Consider the following 18017-nt stretch of genomic DNA (forward strand, 5'->3'; position numbering starts at 1 on the left):
TAGATAAACAGATGGGCAGACAGACAGACAGATTGACACACAGACTGACAGACAGACTGACAGGTAGATAGGTAGATTCGTTTTAGGCTGGTGTGGACAGACGCACAGAACAGACATGATTGAACAGGAGACAAACAAGCTGGAGGCGAAGGCGAATAAATACGGATAGAATGGGGAGAGAGCGAGACAGACAATGACCAGCAGATGGACGGACAGTTGGCTGGCAGACAGACGGACACGGGTGGGTGCAAGGCGTTGTAACCCAGGCCAGGCCCCGAGGCTTCCGGAATGGATTCGCAGTCAGTGACGCTCGAACCCGCGCAGGGCTGGGAAACGGCTGTGGTGGGCGTGAGCACGGACGTGCAAGGCGTGCGGGGAGCCTCGCTTCCAGGTGTGCGAATGGACGCGCCACGTCTCCTGCGCGTGCCCGGGACTCAGGCCGGGCAGCTGCAGCGTGAGCAGCGCTAGTGTGCACATGGGGTTGCGCTGTGTGCATTCGCTGTGTGCACTGCGCGTGTGTGTGGTAGCACCGTACAGGTGTGCAGTTGCACTGCGTGTGCACATGGTTGCCCTGTGCGTGTGCTGTTGCATGGTGCATGTGCACACGGTTGCACAGTGCGTGTGCACACGGTTGCACGGTGCTTGTGCAGTTGTATGGTGTGTGTAGTTGCATGGTGCATGTGCGCGGTGCTTGTTCACAGTTGCATGGTGCGTGTGTGGTTGCACTGCGTGGCACGGTCGCACGGTGTGCGTGCACACTGCTTGCAGGTGAGTGGCTGCACGGTGCGTGTGCACACGGTTGCACGGTGCTTGTGCACAGTTGCATGGTGCGTGTGCACAGTTGCACTGCGTGGCACGGTCGCACGGTGTGCGTGCACACTGCTTGCAGGTGAGTGGCTGCACGCTGCGTGTGCACACGGTTTCACGGTGTGTGTGCACAGTTGCACTGCGTTGCACGGTCGCACGGCGCGCGTGCACACTGCTTGCAGGTGTGTGGTTGCACGGCGCACGTGCACACTGCTTGCAGGTGTGTGGTTGCACGGTTGCATGGTGCGTGTGTGTGCAGTTGCATGGTGCATGTGTGGTTGCACGGCGCGCATGCACGCTGCTTGCAGGTGTGTGGTTGCACGGTGGCATGGTGCGTGTGCACAGTTGCATGGTGTGCGTGTGTAGTTGCATGGCGCGTGTGCACGGTGCGTGTGCACGGTTGCACGGTGCGTGTGCACAGTTGCATGGTGTGCGTGTGTAGTTGCATGGCGCGTGTGCACGGTGCGTGTGCACGGTTGCACGGTGCGTGTGTGTGCAGTTGCACGGCGCGCGCTGGCGGGGCCGCTCACCTTCACGCGGTCGGCGCGGTGGTTGAAGAGGCCGAGCCTGCGGATGGTGCTGAGGATGGGGTCCGAGGCGTCGTCCATCATGTTGTGCGTGGTCACCGGTGGCAGGGACTGGCGCTGGGGGAGGGCACGAGGGGCTGGGGCCACGGCGCAGGCGCGGGGAGCGCAGGGCGCAGGCGCGGGGAGCGGAGCGCACCATGGCGCAGGCGCGCGGAGTGCAGGGCACAGGCACGGGGAGCGGAGCACACGGCGCAGGCGCGGGGGGGGGGGGGTGCAATGCGCAGGCGCGGGGAGCGCAAGGCCCAAGCATTGAGCGCAGGGCGCAGGCGCGGAGCCTCCCGTGGGCCTTTCCTCCCCCAGGGCAAACACCAGCTACTAAGCAAAACAGCTGAGCAGGAGCGCGAGGCCCGAGTTCAAATCCAGCGCCAGCAGCAGAAGAATCATTACCATAGAATTGTGTAATTACAATATATGATTATACATATTATATGTTATGTAATTATAAATGCACATAATACATTATATATAATTATAATATATAATTGTAACATATAATACAGTATATAATTATGACATATTGTATTTATAAATATATAGTGTTTAATATATAAAATAATACTACATAGATTATAGTAATATTTATCATTATTATTTAGGCCCACACCCATTTCATACACATTCTATGTCTTTGGAACAATCTAGAAGATTGGCTTGATTACAGTGTACACGGTTTTGTTATTGTTGTTGTTGTTTTCCAACAAGATATATTAGCTCAACACGCATTCTGTCGAGAGACCCAAAGACAGGTGTGAAGACACGGTTAAACGCAGCCCGATGGGGGCTGGGCAGGTGGCTCCGTGGTAGAGCGCTGGCCTCGCAGGCATGAAGCCCTGGGTTCGAGTCCTCAGCACCACACACACAGAAAAAGCCAGAGGTGGCGCTGTGGCTCAAGTGGTAGAGCGCCAGCCTTGAGCTGAAGAGCTGAGGGACAGCGCCCAGGCCCAGAGTTCAAGGCCCAGGACTGGCAAAATAAATAAGTAATAAATAAATAAATAAAAGCAGCCCGGAAAAACTTCCCTTTCCAGAAAGAACCAAGCTGCTGAGGTGACTCAGTGAGCTCTTACTGTTTTCTCTCCAACCTAAAAGTTTCCCAATTTCACCCAAAGCCCCAAACACAGCTTGAAAATGGGAGGTGGGTGCTTTGGTTTATGTCTCTTTCTGTCTCTCTGTCTGTCTGTCTCTCTGTGTCTGTCTCTCACCTGAGTTGAAAAGATGGCTCTTTTCATGATGGTCAGGTCATCTCGATCCAAAATGGTCTCCATGTCAGGAATCTCTCCTCTACAATTAAACAAAAACACCCCCGAGCGGCTGGTACTAAGGCCATGCTTGCCTGGTGCTGCACACATGTTCTAGAGTTCACATCTTCAAAGATAAACCGTGCTAGAATGTAAAATCATTACTACACCGTGGGGGGGGGGTCACGCCTGTCATCCCAGACACTCAGGAGGCCGAGACCTGACGATCGCAGGTTCAAGGCCAACCCCGGCGGCCAAGTCCCTAAGATTCCCGTTTCCAGTGAATCACAGAAAGAGCCAAAAAGTGGCGCTGTGGCTCAAGTGATAGAGCACCGGCCTTGAGCCAAAGAAGCTCAAGGACAGCGCCCAGGCCCTGATTTCAAGCCCCAGGACCACCAGCCAAATCATAACAATAGTAATAATAATAACTGTTGAAAGTAAGGCGATATTATTTAAAGTACTGGTGACGATGTGGTTGTAGATTGAATGCACCCTGCCGGAGCAGCACAGCACTGCCAATAACGATGCATTTGGCCTCCAGCATCTCCCCCGGCTGCAGATTCATGAATGCACCAGTGGTGGTGAGCCAGCGGCCACTGACCTTGAACCCGCCCCCTGATGGAGCGGAGGACCAAGCCCGGCATGCCCCGAGCACTCACCTCAGCAGCGCATCATAAAGCTTCTTTCCAAACTTCTCCTTCATGGTGTGCGCCGTGTCCCTGTGGCAAACGTACCACGATCATAAAAATTCCTAGGGCTGTGGCCCGTCGCATTCGCCTGTAGTCCCGTCCACCCCGGAGGTCTGGGGAGAGACCCTACCCAAAGAACACACTAAAGAGCGACAGAATGGGAGATGGGTAGGGTGAAGATCCTGAGTTCAATTCCCACTAGGGACCAAGAGTTAAATAAACAAAAAACAAAAAAAGATGGAAAGATGCCAGGCGTCGGCGGCTCCCGCCTGCCATCCCAGCTACTCAGGAGGCTGAGATCTAGAGGATCATGGTTCAAAGCCAGCCTGGGGAAGGAAAGTCTGTGAGACTCTGATCTCCCAGGAACCACCAGAAAACCCGAAGTGGCGCTGTGGCTCAAGTGGTAAAGCACCAGCCTTGAGTGAAAGAGCTCAGGGACAGCGCCCAGGTCCTGAGTTCAAAGGATTTATGGTAGAAACAATCCTGAGACAAAAAACAACAACAAAGGTCAAGGAGAGAGATCACAGATGGTGCCACTTCAAGACGAACAGCCAAGTGTTGAGAATGCAGCATGAGCCAAGGCCCTGAGTTCAATCCCCAGCCCTGCAAGAACACAAGCCAACCAGAAAACCCCTTTGCATTTTTGTTTGCCAGGCCTGGGGCTTGAACTCAGAGCCTGGCCGCTGTCCCTGAGCTGCTTTTTGCTCAAGGCTGGCGCTCTACCACTTGAACCACAGCACCACTCCTGGCTTTTCCTGTGAATGTGGTACTGAGCACTCAAACCCAGGGCCTCAGGCATGCAAGGTGAGCGCTCTACCACTGAGCCACCTGCCCAGCCCCTTTCCCTGTGCATTTCTCCCGGTAGAATGTTCCAGATGTGTTGAGATTACCATAACTGCTTCCTCACGGCTTGTCCTCTTAGTGTCTCCACGTTGAAGTTGTTGGTCTTGGCGGGCATGATGAAGAACACCACCACCGTGACGTTGCTTTTATGCAGCTGAAGACCGACCAGAAACAACAGAGACGAAGATAAATGCACGCGTCACCCCAGGACTTTTATTTGTCCGTTGTGGGTCTTGAACTCGGGGCCTGGGCGCTGTCCCTGAGCTCTTCAGCTCAAGACTGGCGCTCTACCACGTGAGCCACAGCGCCACTTCCAGTTTTCTGGTGGTTCCTAGGAGATCAGCGTCTCACGGACTTTCCTGCCCAGGCTGGCCTCCAACTACGATCCTCAGGTCTCAGCCTCCAGGGTAGCTGGGATGACAGGTGTGAGCGTGGGTGCCTGGAGTTTTTCTTACCTTGAGGAGAAAATTGAGCCTGGATAAAGATTCTAGCAAGATGTCGGCCCCTTTGTTGGAGAACTCGTACCGCCCGGCAATGAAGAGGAATAAAGTCTTCTCGAGATCGAAGTCCAGATGACTGAAACCAAGCAGGGCGATCATTTCCAATGCAAGGAACCAAACCCGGTGCATTTCCCCGGACAACGTGAGCGGAGAAGGGAGACAAGGGAGACACGTTTCCTAGCAAGTCCTGCGTTGGTGTTCCTTCCTTTCTTGAAAGATCTGGAAAACTATCACCTGATAATTCTTGTTTTCTAGATGTGGGCCCGTCCTGGGGCTTGAACTCAGGGCCTGGGCGCTGTCCCTGAGCTCTTTCATTCATGGCTGGTGCTCTACCACGTGAGCCACAGCGCCACTTCTGGCTTGTTGGTGGTTCATGGGAGATGAGAGTCTCACGGACTTTCCTGCCCAGGCTGGCTTTGAACCGTGATCCTCAGATCTCAGCCTGGGATCCTCAGATCTCAGCAGCTGGGATGACAGGCGGGAGCTACTGGTGCCTGGTTATACTTTCTTTTTCTTCATGACCTTTTGTTTTTTTGGTCAGTCATGGGGCTTGAACTCAGGGCCCGGGCGCTGTCCCTGAGCTCTTCAGCTCAAGGCTGGAGCTCTACCACTTGAGCCACAGCGCCACTTCTGGCTTTTTTCTAATGTGATGCTGAGGAATCGAACCCAGGGCCTCGTGCGTGCGAGGCGGGCGCTCTACCACCGAGCCACCTGCCCAGCCCTCGTGATTATGTTTTTAAACAGAGGATAACTTACCCATAGAAATGACCTCGCACGAAGTCTTGGATCCGGGCCTTGTACATGGCGTGTAGGTTCTGAAACTCGTGCACGGCTGAAAACCGCTTCACGCTCAAGCCATTGGGCGTCACTACGTCTGTAAAGAGCAGAGCCAAACCAGGAACATTCTCCTGTGTGTGTGTGGTGGGGGGGGGGGGTGAGATCTGGGGATCAGGGTTCAAGGCCAGCCTGGGCAGGAAAGTCCCAGAGACTCTGATCTCCCAGGATCCACCAGCAAACCAGAAGTGGCGCCGTGGCTCAGGTGGGAGAGCGCCAGCCTGGAGTGAAGGAGCTCAGGGACGGCGCCCAGGCCCTGAGTTCAAGCCCCACCAAGAAGGAAAGTGCCAGTGGCTGTTGGCTGGTCACGCAGCGCGCAGAGGGGCGAGCCTCACCCGGCTTCCGCTTCAGGATGTGCTCGGCCTCGGTGGCGGTGATGTCGGACACGGTGGTGAACACGTGGGCGCAGTGGACCGAGGCCCGCTCGATGCAGTACCGGTGGTAGATCTGCCGCTCCCCGGCCTCCTTGTCCACGTCGAACTGCGGGAACACACGCGCGCGTGCACGCGTGGGTCATTCCCGGGCCCTGGGCCCCGCCAGGCGCCGCCCGCGACAGACAACCCCTCCCCACACCCCCCACCCCACACACACACACCCCCCCCCCACACCGGCCCTCAGAAGGTTCCAGAGCCCAGCTGAACCCTGGTGGTCCGCCCTTCACCCCGACAGCAAACGCCAGCGCGTCCCTGGCCCTGCCCAGGCCCGGCCCCCAGGCCCCGCCCCTCACAGGCCACGCCCAGCCCAGGCCCCGCCCCGCCCAGGCCACGCCTCCAGTCATCCCCCATTCAGGGACCTGCCCCGCCCAGGCCGCGGCCCCGCCCCTCCCGGGCCCCGCCCCTCCCAGGCCCCACCCCCGCCCCGCAGCCCCGCCCCTCCCAGGCCCCACCCCCGCCCCGCGGCCCCGCCCCGCCCAGGCCACGCCCCCAGTCATCCCCCATCCAGGGCCCAGCCCTGCCCCCAGGCCCCTCCCAGGCCCCGCCCCATCCAGGCCCTGCCCCAGCCCACACCGAGGCCCCGCCCCGCCCCGCGGCCCCCGCCCCTCCCGGGCCCCGCCCCTCCCAGGCCCCGCCCCCGGCCAGCCCCATCCAGGCTCCGCCCTTCCCAGGCCCCGCCCCGCCCCTCCCAGGCCCCGCCCCCGCCAGCCCCATTCAGGGACCCGCCCCGCCCAGGCCCCGCCCCGCCCCTCCCAGGCCCCGCCCCCGGCCAGCCCCATCCAGGCCCCAGCCCTGCCCAGGCTCCGCCCCAGCCCCTCCCAGGCCCCGCCCCCGGCCAGCCCCCACCCCTCCCTCAGGCCCCGCCCCTCCAAGGCCCCGCCCCATCCAGCCCAATCCAAGCCCCGCCCCTCCCAGGCCCCGCCCCATCCAGCCCAATCCAAGCACCGCCCCTCCCAGGCCCCACCCCCGCCCCTCCCAGGCCCCGCCCCTCCCAGGCCCCGCCCCTCCCAGGCCCCGCCCCCGGCCGCACCTGGCGCAGGCGGTTGTAGAAGTCGGCGCTGGCGGCGCACAGGTGCCGGCCCAGCAGCGTGGCGTGCGTGGTGAACACCGAGCCCAGCCGCAGCCGCCGCGCGCGGCACAGCACCAGCCCCGCGCCCGCCTGCCACTCGTGGAAGTGCGCCACGACGGGGCGGGCCGCGCGCTCCGTCACCTGCGGGGGGGGGAAGGGGGGGAGAGAGGGAGGAAGAAGGGAGGGAAGGAGGGAGGAAGTGGAAGGGGCTGCTGTCTGCTCCACTCTGCCCCCCGGCCCCGCCCCTCCAGGCCCCGCCCCTCCTGGCCTCGCCCCTCCTCGGCCCCGCCCCGGCCTCGGCCCCGCCCCGGCCCCGCCCCTCCTCGGCCTCGGCCCCGGCCCCGCCCCGCCCCCGGCCCCGCCCCTCCCCGGCCCCGGCCCCGCCCCGGCCTCGGCCCCGCCCCTCCTCGGCCCCGGCCCCGCCCCGCCCCCGGCCTCGCCCCGCCCCGCCCCGGCCTCGGCCCCGCCCCTCCTCGGCCTCGGCCCCGGCCCCGCCCCGCCCCCGGCCCCGCCCCGCCCCGCCCCGGCCTCGGCCCCGCCCCTCCTCGGCCCCGGCCCGGCCCCGCCCCCGGCCCCGCCCCCGGCCGCGCCCCTCCTCGGCCTCGGCCCCGCCCCTCCTCGGCCTCGGCCCCGCCCCTCCTCGGCCCCGGCCCCGCCCCGGCCCCGCCCCTCCTCGGCCCCGGCCCCGCCCCGGCCCCGCCCCGGCCCCGCCCCTCCTCGGCCCCGGCCCCGCCCCCGGCCCCGCCCCCTGCGCGCGCAGCCCACCTCCTGCAGGAACCAGGCGGTGAGCGAGCCGAAGATGAGCACGTCGCCCGCCTCGGCTCCCCGCCCCGGCCCCGCCCCCGGCCCCGCCCCTCCTCGGCCTCGGCCCCGCCCCCGGCCCCGCCCCGGCCCCGCCCCTCCTCGGCCCCGGCCCCGCCCCCGGCCCCGCCCCCTGCGCGCGCAGCCCACCTCCTGCAGGAACCAGGCGGTGAGCGAGCCGAAGATGAGCACGTCGCCCGCCTCGGCGTCGTGCTGCGGGAGCCCCACGCCGCAGGCCTCCCACAGGTCGCCGCGCCAGCGGTCCAGGTTCCAGGCGGACGAGCCCAGGTCGAAGAGCACCACGCACGGGCTGCCCTCCACCAGCCAGCGGCCGAAGCGCACCTGCGGGCCGCGCGGGAGTGAGGGGGGCCGGGGAAGTCAGGGGGGGCCCCCCACCTGCCCACCAGCTCCCTCCACATCCCACCACCAGCTCCCACCACACCCCCCACCTCCCCACCAGCTCCCACCACACCCCCCACCCCCACCTGCCCCCCACCTCCCCACCAGCTCCCTCCACATCCCACCACCAGCTCCCACCACACCCCCCACCCCCACCTGCCCACCAGCTCCCCACCAGCTCCCTCCACACCCCCCACCCCCACCTGCCCACCAGCTCCCCACCAGCTCCCTCCACACCCCCCACCTCCCCACCAGCTCCCACCACCTCCCCCACCCCCACCTGCCCACCACCTCCCCACCCCCCCACCACCTCCCCACCACCTCCCCACCTCCCCCTCCCCCCACCCCCCCACCCCCCCACCACCTCCCCCTCCCCACCACCTCCCCCACCAGCTCCCCACCTCCCCCTCCCCCCCACCCCCCACCCCCCCACCACCTCCCACCACCTCCCCCTCCCCACCACCTCCCCACCAGCTCCCCACCTCCCCCTCCCCACCACCTCCCCACCAGCTCCCCACCTCCCACCACCTCCCCCTCCCCACCACCTCCCCACCTCCCCCTCCCCACCACCTCCCCACCTCCCCCTCCCCACCACCTCCCCACCAGCTCCCCACCTCCCACCACCTCCCCACCACCTCTCCATCACCTCCCCACCACCTCCCCACCAGCTCCCCACCTCCCCACCATCTCTCCACCACCTCCCCACCACCTCCCCACCACCTCCCCACCTCCCCCTCCCCACCACCTCCCCACCTCCCCTCCCCACCACCTCCCCACCAGCTCCCCACCAGCTCCCCACCACCTCCCCACCCCCCCCTCCCCACCACCTCCCCACCAGCTCCCCACCACCTCCACACCACCTCCACACCAGCTCCCCACCAGCTCCCCACCACCTCCCCACCAGCTCCCCACCACCTCCCCACCTCCCCCTCCCCACCACCTCCCCACCCCCCCACCACCTCCCCACCAGCTCCCCACCACCTCCCCACCTCCCCCTCCCCACCACCTCCCCACCCCCCCACCACCTCCCCACCCCCTCACCACCTCCCCACCCCCCCACCATCTCCCCACCAGCTCCCACCAGCTCCCCACCACCTCCCCACCCCCCCACCATCTCCCCACCAGCTCCCACCACCTCCCCACCACCTCCCCACCACCTCCCCACCTCCCCCTCCCCACCACCTCCCTACCACCTCCCCACCAGCTCCCACCACCTCCCACCACCTCCCACCACCTCCCCACCAGCTCCCCACCAGCTCCCCACCCCCCCACCATCTCCCCACCAGCTCCCACCACCTCCCCACCACCTCCCCACCACCTCCCCACCACCTCCCCACCACCTCCCCACCTCCCCCTCCCCACCACCTCCCCACCACCTCCCCACCACCTCCCCACCTCCCCCTCCCCACCACCTCCCCACCAGCTCCCCACCTCCCCCTCCCCACCACCTCCCCACCAGCTCCCCACCTCCCACCACCTCCCCCTCCCCACCACCTCCCCACCTCCCCCTCCCCACCACCTCCCCACCTCCCCCTCCCCACCACCTCCCCACCAGCTCCCCACCTCCCACCACCTCCCCACCACCTCTCCATCACCTCCCCACCACCTCCCCACCAGCTCCCCACCTCCCCACCATCTCTCCACCACCTCCCCACCACCTCCCCACCACCTCCCCACCTCCCCCTCCCCACCACCTCCCCACCTCCCCTCCCCACCACCTCCCCACCAGCTCCCCACCAGCTCCCCACCACCTCCCCACCACCTCCCCACCACCTCCCCACCTCCCCCTCCCCACCACCTCCCCACCAGCTCCCCACCACCTCCACACCACCTCCCCACCACCTCCACACCACCTCCACACCAGCTCCCCACCAGCTCCCCACCACCTCCCCACCAGCTCCCCACCACCTCCCCACCTCCCCCTCCCCACCACCTCCCCACCCCCCCACCACCTCCCCACCAGCTCCCCACCACCTCCCCACCTCCCCCTCCCCACCACCTCCCCACCCCCCCACCACCTCCCCACCCCCTCACCACCTCCCCACCCCCCCACCATCTCCCCACCAGCTCCCACCAGCTCCCCACCACCTCCCCACCACCTCCCCACCTCCCCCTCCCCACCACCTCCCACCACCTCCCTACCACCTCCCTACCACCTCCCCACCAGCTCCCACCACCTCCCACCACCTCCCCACCAGCTCCCCACCAGCTCCCCACCCCCCCACCATCTCCCCACCAGCTCCCACCACCTCCCCACCACCTCCCCACCACCTCCCCACCACCTCCCCACCACCTCCCCACCACCTCCCCACCTCCCCCTCCCCACCACCTCCCTACCACCTCCCACCACCTCCCCACCAGCTCCCACCACCTCCCCACCAGCTCCCCCCACCTCCCCCTCCCCACCATCTCCCCACCCCCCCACCCCCCCACCTCCCCACCACCTCCCACCACCTCCCCCTCCCCACCAGCTCCCACCACATCCCCCCACCTCCCCCACCTCCCCCTCCCCACCACCTCCCCACCCCCCCACCACCTCCCCACCAGCTCCCACCACATCCCCCACCTGCCCACCTCCCTCCACCTCCCACCACATCCCCACCCCCCCACCACCTCCCCACCACCTTCTCCCCACCTCCCACACTCCCCACCTCCCCCCACCTCCTCCCACCTCCCCACCCCCCAACCCCCTCCCCCACCACCACACCAGCCCTCCCCCACTACCCCCTCCCCCCACCTCTCCCCCACTCCCCACCTCCCCTCTTCCCCCCACCCCCTCCCCACCTCCCCTACCTCCCGCCACCTTCCCCACCCCCACCTGCCCCCCACCTCCCCACCCCCAACACCCCTTCCCCCCTCCCCCACCACTCCTCTCCTCTCCCCCACCTCCCCCCACTATCTCCCCCCCACCCCCCCACTTCTGCTGAGCCCAGACCTAAGCATGACAACAACAACAATAATAATAAAATACAAGCACCGATTGAGCCAGCAGGACGGACACAAAGGAATCCGCTATCCAGGAAGAGTCTGGTGGGCCGGGAGATTCACACAGACACACACACACCTACACACACCACACACATCTACACACACACCACACACATCTACACACATCTACACACACCCCTACACACACCACACACACCTACACACCACACACCACACACACACACCTACACACACCACACACCACACACACACACCTACACACACCACACACATCTACACACACACCACACACACCACACACATCTACACACACCCCTACACACATCTACACACACACCACACACACCTACACACATCTACACACACCACACACACCTACACACATCTACACACACCCCTACACACACCACACACACCACACACACCTACACACACCACACACACCTACACACCACACACACCTACACACACACCACACCTACACACACCACAAACACACCACACACATCTACACACACCACACACACACCACACACACCTACACACACACCACACACCTACACACCTACACACACACCTACACACCACACACACCTACACACACCACACACACCTACACACACACCACACACATCTACACACACCACACACACACCTACACACACCTACACACACACCCCTACACACACCACACACATCTACACACACACATCTACACACATCTACACACACACCCCTACACACACCACACACATCTACACACACACCACACACACCTACACACACAGATCCAGCTGGGAGATTCACACACACACACACCCAGCTGGGAGATTCACACACACCCAGCTGGGAGAGTCACACACACACGGACACACACCAGCTAGTGTGCGCACAGCTCTGAGCGGTGATTGGATCCAGCGGGCACTGGCATCCTGGGTGAGTCCGTTCCCAGAGGGTCGGGCTTCCCGGAGGTGAGGCCTAGCAGCAGGGCCCGGCCCTGGGCCTGCAGCCTCTCTTCCAAGGGGATATCTCAGCAGCCTGGGCCCTTTCTGTCCCCACACTGCCTGCCCACCAAGCTATCCTACCCCGCCCGACCCTAAAGCCATGCAGATCTCCCTCCGGCAGACTAAGCTCCCCCGCCCCAAGTCAGCCAGTCCTCCTTTGCCAATGGTCTCTCAAGGGTTGGTCAGGAGGCTGAGCTCTGAGGATCACAGTTCAAAGCCAGCCTGGATCTCCAGTGACCCTGTGGCTCAAGGTGTGGAAGCAGAGAAGCCCAAGCAGAGCAGATCTTTCTAGATTGGCCCTGGACTGCGATCCTCCTTGTGTGTCTTTCATCATGCCCGGCCTGTAGTTTTGGGGGGCTTTCTAGTCTCATCAGAGCCATGGGGTCTCGCCAACTGCTTTTCTTTTGCCCCAGTGGGTACGGAACTATGAAGTCTCTCGTGTCCATCTCCGGAGTCGGCTGGGATTACAGGCGGGAGCCACCACGCCCAGCTACTTTCTAACTCCTCCTGGACAGCTCTCCCCGGCTCTCCCCAGGTGGGTGTGGGGGGAATCCTCGAACCCGGTACCTGGCAGCCGTGCTTGTTCATGGTCTCCACGGCTCCCCGCACCGCCTCGTTGAGGGGTTCGCAGGCCTCGACCTGGGTCTTCATGTTGTGCTCAAAGTACGGGCCGATCAGGAAGTAATTCTCTCCCCACTCATCCGCCGTGGTCTTGGCCTTGGTCTGGATCACCGTGTAGATGCCACCCACTGCAACCAGGAGGGCAGAGTCAGGGATCCTGTGGCTTACTAAATCCCCCCCCCCTTTTTTAAAAGAAAAATAAGGAACATTCTTATCCATCCAGCTCTGGCCATCATAATGCTACGATAGATGTCTTTAGACCTATGGCTTGGGGGTGGTTCTTTTTAATTTCCCCTCTGGGATATTTAGAGTTTGGGGGTTTTTGTTTTTGTTTTTGTTTTGGTAGTACTAGAATTTGAACTCAGGGCCTGGGCGCTGTCCCTGAACTCTTTCACTCAGGGCTGGTGCTCTACCACTTGAGCCACAGCGCCACTTCTGGTTTGCTGGTGGTTCCTTGGAGAGAAGACTCTTACGGACTTTCCTGCCCAGGCTGGCTTTGAACCGTGAGCCTCAGATCTCAGCCTCCTGAGTCACTGGGATGACAGGCGTGAGCCACCGGCGCCTGTAAATGATTTATTATTTGTCAGTTGTGGGGCTTGAATACAGGGCCTGGGTGCTGTCGCTGAGTTTTGTTGCTCAAGGCTAGCGCTCTACCACTTGAGCCACAGCACCACTTGCGACTTTTTCTGTGTATGTGGCGCTGAGGAATCGAACCCAGGGCCTCATGCATGCTAGGCAAGCATTCTGCCACTGAGCCACCTGCCCAGCCTGGTTTATTTAACTCTTTAACTGTGCTTTAATTGGGTATAGGAAACACTAGTGTCAGGAAGGCTCACCAAACTTCTCTTTTGGCACAGTATGGCCCAGAGAGGGTACCATTCCCAGCTTCAGATTTGGTGTATAAACCAGAAAAGTCCACCAACACCTGTATTTTAAATCTATATATAAATGCAATTCTAGTCCAGTGCCCAGTGGCTCCCGCCTGTCGTCCCAGCTACTCAGGAGGCTGAGATCGGAGGATCGTGGTTCAAAGCCAGCTCGGGCAGGAAAGTCCGTGAGACTCTGATCTCCAATGAACCACCAGAAAACCAGAAGTGGCGCTGTGGCTCAAGTGGTAGAGCACCAGCCTGGAGTGAAAGAGCTCAGGGACAGCGCCCAGGCCCTGAGTTCAAGACCCACCACCAACAACAACAACAACGATCACCAAAAGCCAGAGGTAGAGCTGTGGTTCCCAGGGAATGCCCTCCCCTTGAGAGGAAAAAGCCAAGTGAGTGCATGTGGCCCTGAGTTCAAGTCCCAGCTCAGAGAAATAAACACATGGACAAAGATAACCACTAATGCAAGTCTAGTCTCACGTGCATGAGAAACGCTCAGTCAATATTATGAGTGAGTTCCTGTTTTCCCTCAGGGTGGGCCCTGGAATTCCGACTTCACCTCCGCTTTCAAACACGGACTTTGTATTTACTGAGTCACGTTTTCCTGATTCAACACGAGGCTGACGTCTACGGCCTTTCATAAGCAAGAAAAGACAGGCGAGCAGAAAAGACAGAGCCACGGGGGGTCAAAGCCGCAGTGTCCACTTACGGACAGTAGGACAGTAACTCACGTTCGCTAAGCAGTACAGCATGGACAATGAACCAAGAGAAGGGTTCTGTCTCTCTCTCTCTCTGTATCTTTCTCTCCCTCCAACTCCTTCCATTCCCTTCCATCTCTCTATCACCCTCTCCTCTCTCTCATTTTATACACTATATATATTACATGTACCTTACATGTATTATAGATTACATGCATCGAGTTGTATGTCACTATCCCGACATATACAATAGGAAACTCACACACATATGTTAGGGATATATATTAGGTATATATCTATAACGTAGCTGATATATATTGTATATAATATTATATATTATTTATATATTATGAATTGACAATATATTTGATATTATGTACATATATTCTTCCATGTATTGCACAATATATTATTATATACATTCCATAATTTATTACATATATGTAATATATAATATATTATACATATATAATATATATGTAGGACTATGTAGAATGGTTATATTATTACGCATTATCAATATATATTATATATGCAATGTAATAATATGCCCACATTGTTGTATTACATGACATATATTACATACATTATGTACCTAATATATATGTAGAAATATATACTACTATAATATTATTATGTATCGTTAATATGTTTTATAACATATATATTGTATAAGAATATATCCCATGCACATAGTTACATTTATATATACACATATAAGTATGGTACATATATCCATATATTGTGTACATATAATTACATATATTATCTATACATAATACATATGTAGGAATAGATCCTAAATATATATAGGATATATATATATATATATACAGGATATATATAATAGGATATATATTCTACTATATGTATACATGTGTGTGTGCATGTGTGTGTATACATGTATATATATATACACACACATATATGTATATGTATGTATACATATATATACACAAACATATATATATATATAGTTGGGCTCCTGTAGCTCACTCCTGTAATCCCAGCTACTCAGGAGGCTGAGATCTAAGGATCTAAGCTAACCTGGACAGGAACATCTGTGAGACTCCTATCTCCGGTAAACTACTCAGAAAAAGTGGCTCTGTGGCTCAAGTGGTAGAGCATTAGCCTTGAGCACAAAGAAGCTCAGGGACAGCGCCCAGGCCCTGAGCTCAAGCCCCAGAACCAGCAAAACTAGATAAATAAAATAATAGGCATCACATTCACAAGCTGATTTGCAAAGCAGAGAAACAGATTACAAAATTAATTAATTAAAATGTAGACGCATGCCCACATATTTCATGCAACCACCAACGGCTGGTACACAGCCAGTACACTTCCTAATTGGCCGAGATCTCCCACAATAACATGCGTAAGCCGGGCTCCCGCCTGTCATCCCAGCTACTCAGAAGGCTGAGATCTAAGGATCCCGGTTCAAAGCCAGCCTGGGCAGGACAGTCCATGAGACTCTGATCTCCAATGAACAACCAGAAAACTGGAAGTGGCGCAGTGGCTCAAGTGGTAGAGCACCAACCTTGAACTGAAGAGCTCAGGGACAGCGCCCAGGCCCTGAGTTCAAGCCCCATGACCGACCAAAATAAGTAAATAAAGTGCTTAATGATGTTCTTCCGGCTGAGAAAAATGATGACACTAACAGATAAAAGTGTCATTTTTATTCTATATTTTCATCAGAGAGATTTCAATGTTTTTAAACCTTAAATTCATATTCCCTGAGATGAGTTACTATTTTAATTTGCTCCTGAAAAGCCGGTCTTGGGTCTTGAACTCAGGGCCTTGGGTCTTGAACTCAGGGCCTGGGCGCTGTCCTTGAGCTCTTTCACTCAAGACTGGTGCTCTACCCCTTGAGCCACAGCACCACTTCTGGTTTTCTGGTGGGTCATGGGAGATCAGAGTCTCACGGACTTTCCTGCCCAAGGCTGGCTTTGAACCCCGATCCTCAGATCTCAGCCTCCTGAGTAGCCGGGATTGCTTTCTTCTCCATAACACACAGGTCAGCCCCAGCAGCCACCTTACACCCCTGTAAGCTGTTTGAACCCTACCCTCACCCACCGGCAGGAAATCAGTCGCCTGTGGACTCCGAATCTGCCCAGGGCTGCGGCCTGACACCCGCACCTACCTTTATTCGTTACTTCCCAGGAGACTTCAAACAGCAGTAACTCCTCCACGGGCAGCTGGGGTAGCTCCCACTGAGGAAGCCCCCCCAGGGATGTCACAGAGAGGGATCGGCCGCGGTGCATACTCCTGTAGTCCCTTCTGACAATGCTCTTTCCAACCGCCGCTGTCCTGGGACAGACACCCCCAACTCAGACACGAGAGAGTGCGGGCCGCTCTGTGCCTGCCTTTAGTCTCTTCTCTGGAGGACTGAACAACACAATAAAAACTCATGTGCTTCCCCTCCTTCCCCCCCAAACTCTCCCCCACCCCCCAAAAAAATCTCCCCCCGGAAGGAAGAATTCACAGCCTTCTGTGGGTGTCTCTCTGGGTGGAGAAGTAGAGAAAATGCTGTCTACTTATCATCCATCACAACCAATCCCCCCCGGGGAGAGTCCCGAAGTGAGATCCGGCGATTCACAGCCCGTCCTGGAACGAGTCAGAACGTGATACCCTTGTCCTTTTGAACAAACACCTACCGGATCACGCTGTGGACTTATTTCAACATTCCCACGGCCACGGGGCGCTCGATTCACCCCAGGAAGTTCGCCAAGGATTTTAGATCGATTCTACAGGCGAAGGGGGGAGTGTTTCTATCTTCCCCTGATGGTAGGTGTATGGTCTCCCATTTAGGTTTTTGCTTTCCCCTGCCTCTCCCCCCCGAAATTGAAAATGTACGAGTCAGGTACTAGTTGCTCATGCCTGTAATCCTAGCCACTCAGAAAGCTGAGCCCTAAAGATCACAGTTCAAAACCAGCCCAGGCAGGAAAGTCTATGTATGAGATTCTTATTTCCAATCAACCAGCAAAAAGCCAGATGTAGAGCTGTGTGTGGCTCAAGTCGTGGTGTGCCAGCAAAGAGAAAGTGCTCAGGCCCTGAGTTCCAGCCCCAGGACTGGAAAAAAGAAAAGAAAGAAGAAAAAGAAATTTGTAGGAGGCCAGGCACCAGTGGCTCACGCCTGTAATCCCAGCTACTCAGGAGGCTGAGATCTGAGGATCATGGCTTCCGTGAGACTTTGATCTCCAATGAACCACCAGAAAACCGGAAGTGGCGCTGTGGCTCAAGTGGTAGAGCACCAGCCTTGAGCATAAAAGCTGAGGGACAGCACCCAGGCCCTGAACTCAAGCTCTAGGATGAGCACAAAAAAGAAGGAAAAGAAGAAAGAAAAGGAAAGAAGGAGGGATGGAAGGAAGAAAAGAAGGAAAGAAGAGGAAGGAAGGTAGGAAAGGAAGAAAGACCTTTAAAAATATGAATTCACACGAGTTAGTATGCTTGCTTCAGTTCCTTAACATTTTCTCTTACCTTTATCTATAAATATGGTAAGTCCAATGCTGTAACTAGCTACCATGCATTTGAATTTTGTTTTTTGTCAGTCATGGGACTTGAACTCGGGGCCTGGGCGCTGTCCCTCAGCTCTTCTGCTCAAGGCTGGCGCTCTACCACTTAAGCCACAGCGCCACCTCTGGTTTTCTGGTGGTTCACGGGAGATCAGAGTCT

The 18017-nt window shown here is 58.8% G+C and overlaps 1 protein-coding gene across 1 annotated transcript in view; it reads right to left on the bottom strand.

Annotated features, from left to right (window-relative positions):
• The window catches only part of Gys2 (glycogen synthase 2), a 24799-nt gene extending 7834 nt beyond the window's left edge, over positions 1-16965 (bottom strand). The window contains exons 1-12 of the mRNA XM_070011562.1: positions 16828-16965; positions 16486-16730; positions 12719-12900; positions 7950-8141; positions 6960-7139; positions 5831-5975; positions 5418-5535; positions 4617-4737; positions 4209-4315; positions 3289-3348; positions 2594-2672; positions 1338-1451 (exon numbers count right to left, since the gene is read on the bottom strand). Coding sequence (XP_069867663.1) covers positions 1338-1451; positions 2594-2672; positions 3289-3348; positions 4209-4315; positions 4617-4737; positions 5418-5535; positions 5831-5975; positions 6960-7139; positions 7950-8141; positions 12719-12900; positions 16486-16606 — 1419 coding nt within the window. The 5' untranslated portion in view covers positions 16607-16730; positions 16828-16965. The remainder of the gene's footprint in view (positions 1-1337; positions 1452-2593; positions 2673-3288; positions 3349-4208; positions 4316-4616; positions 4738-5417; positions 5536-5830; positions 5976-6959; positions 7140-7949; positions 8142-12718; positions 12901-16485; positions 16731-16827) is intronic.
• Positions 16966-18017: the final 1052 nt, after the last annotated feature.

This window comes from Dipodomys merriami, unplaced genomic scaffold, assembly GCF_024711535.1.
Source record: "Dipodomys merriami isolate MVZ:Mamm:240054 unplaced genomic scaffold, mDipMer1.0.p SCAF_84, whole genome shotgun sequence".
In the NCBI taxonomy this organism is placed as follows: domain Eukaryota; kingdom Metazoa; phylum Chordata; class Mammalia; order Rodentia; family Heteromyidae; genus Dipodomys; species Dipodomys merriami.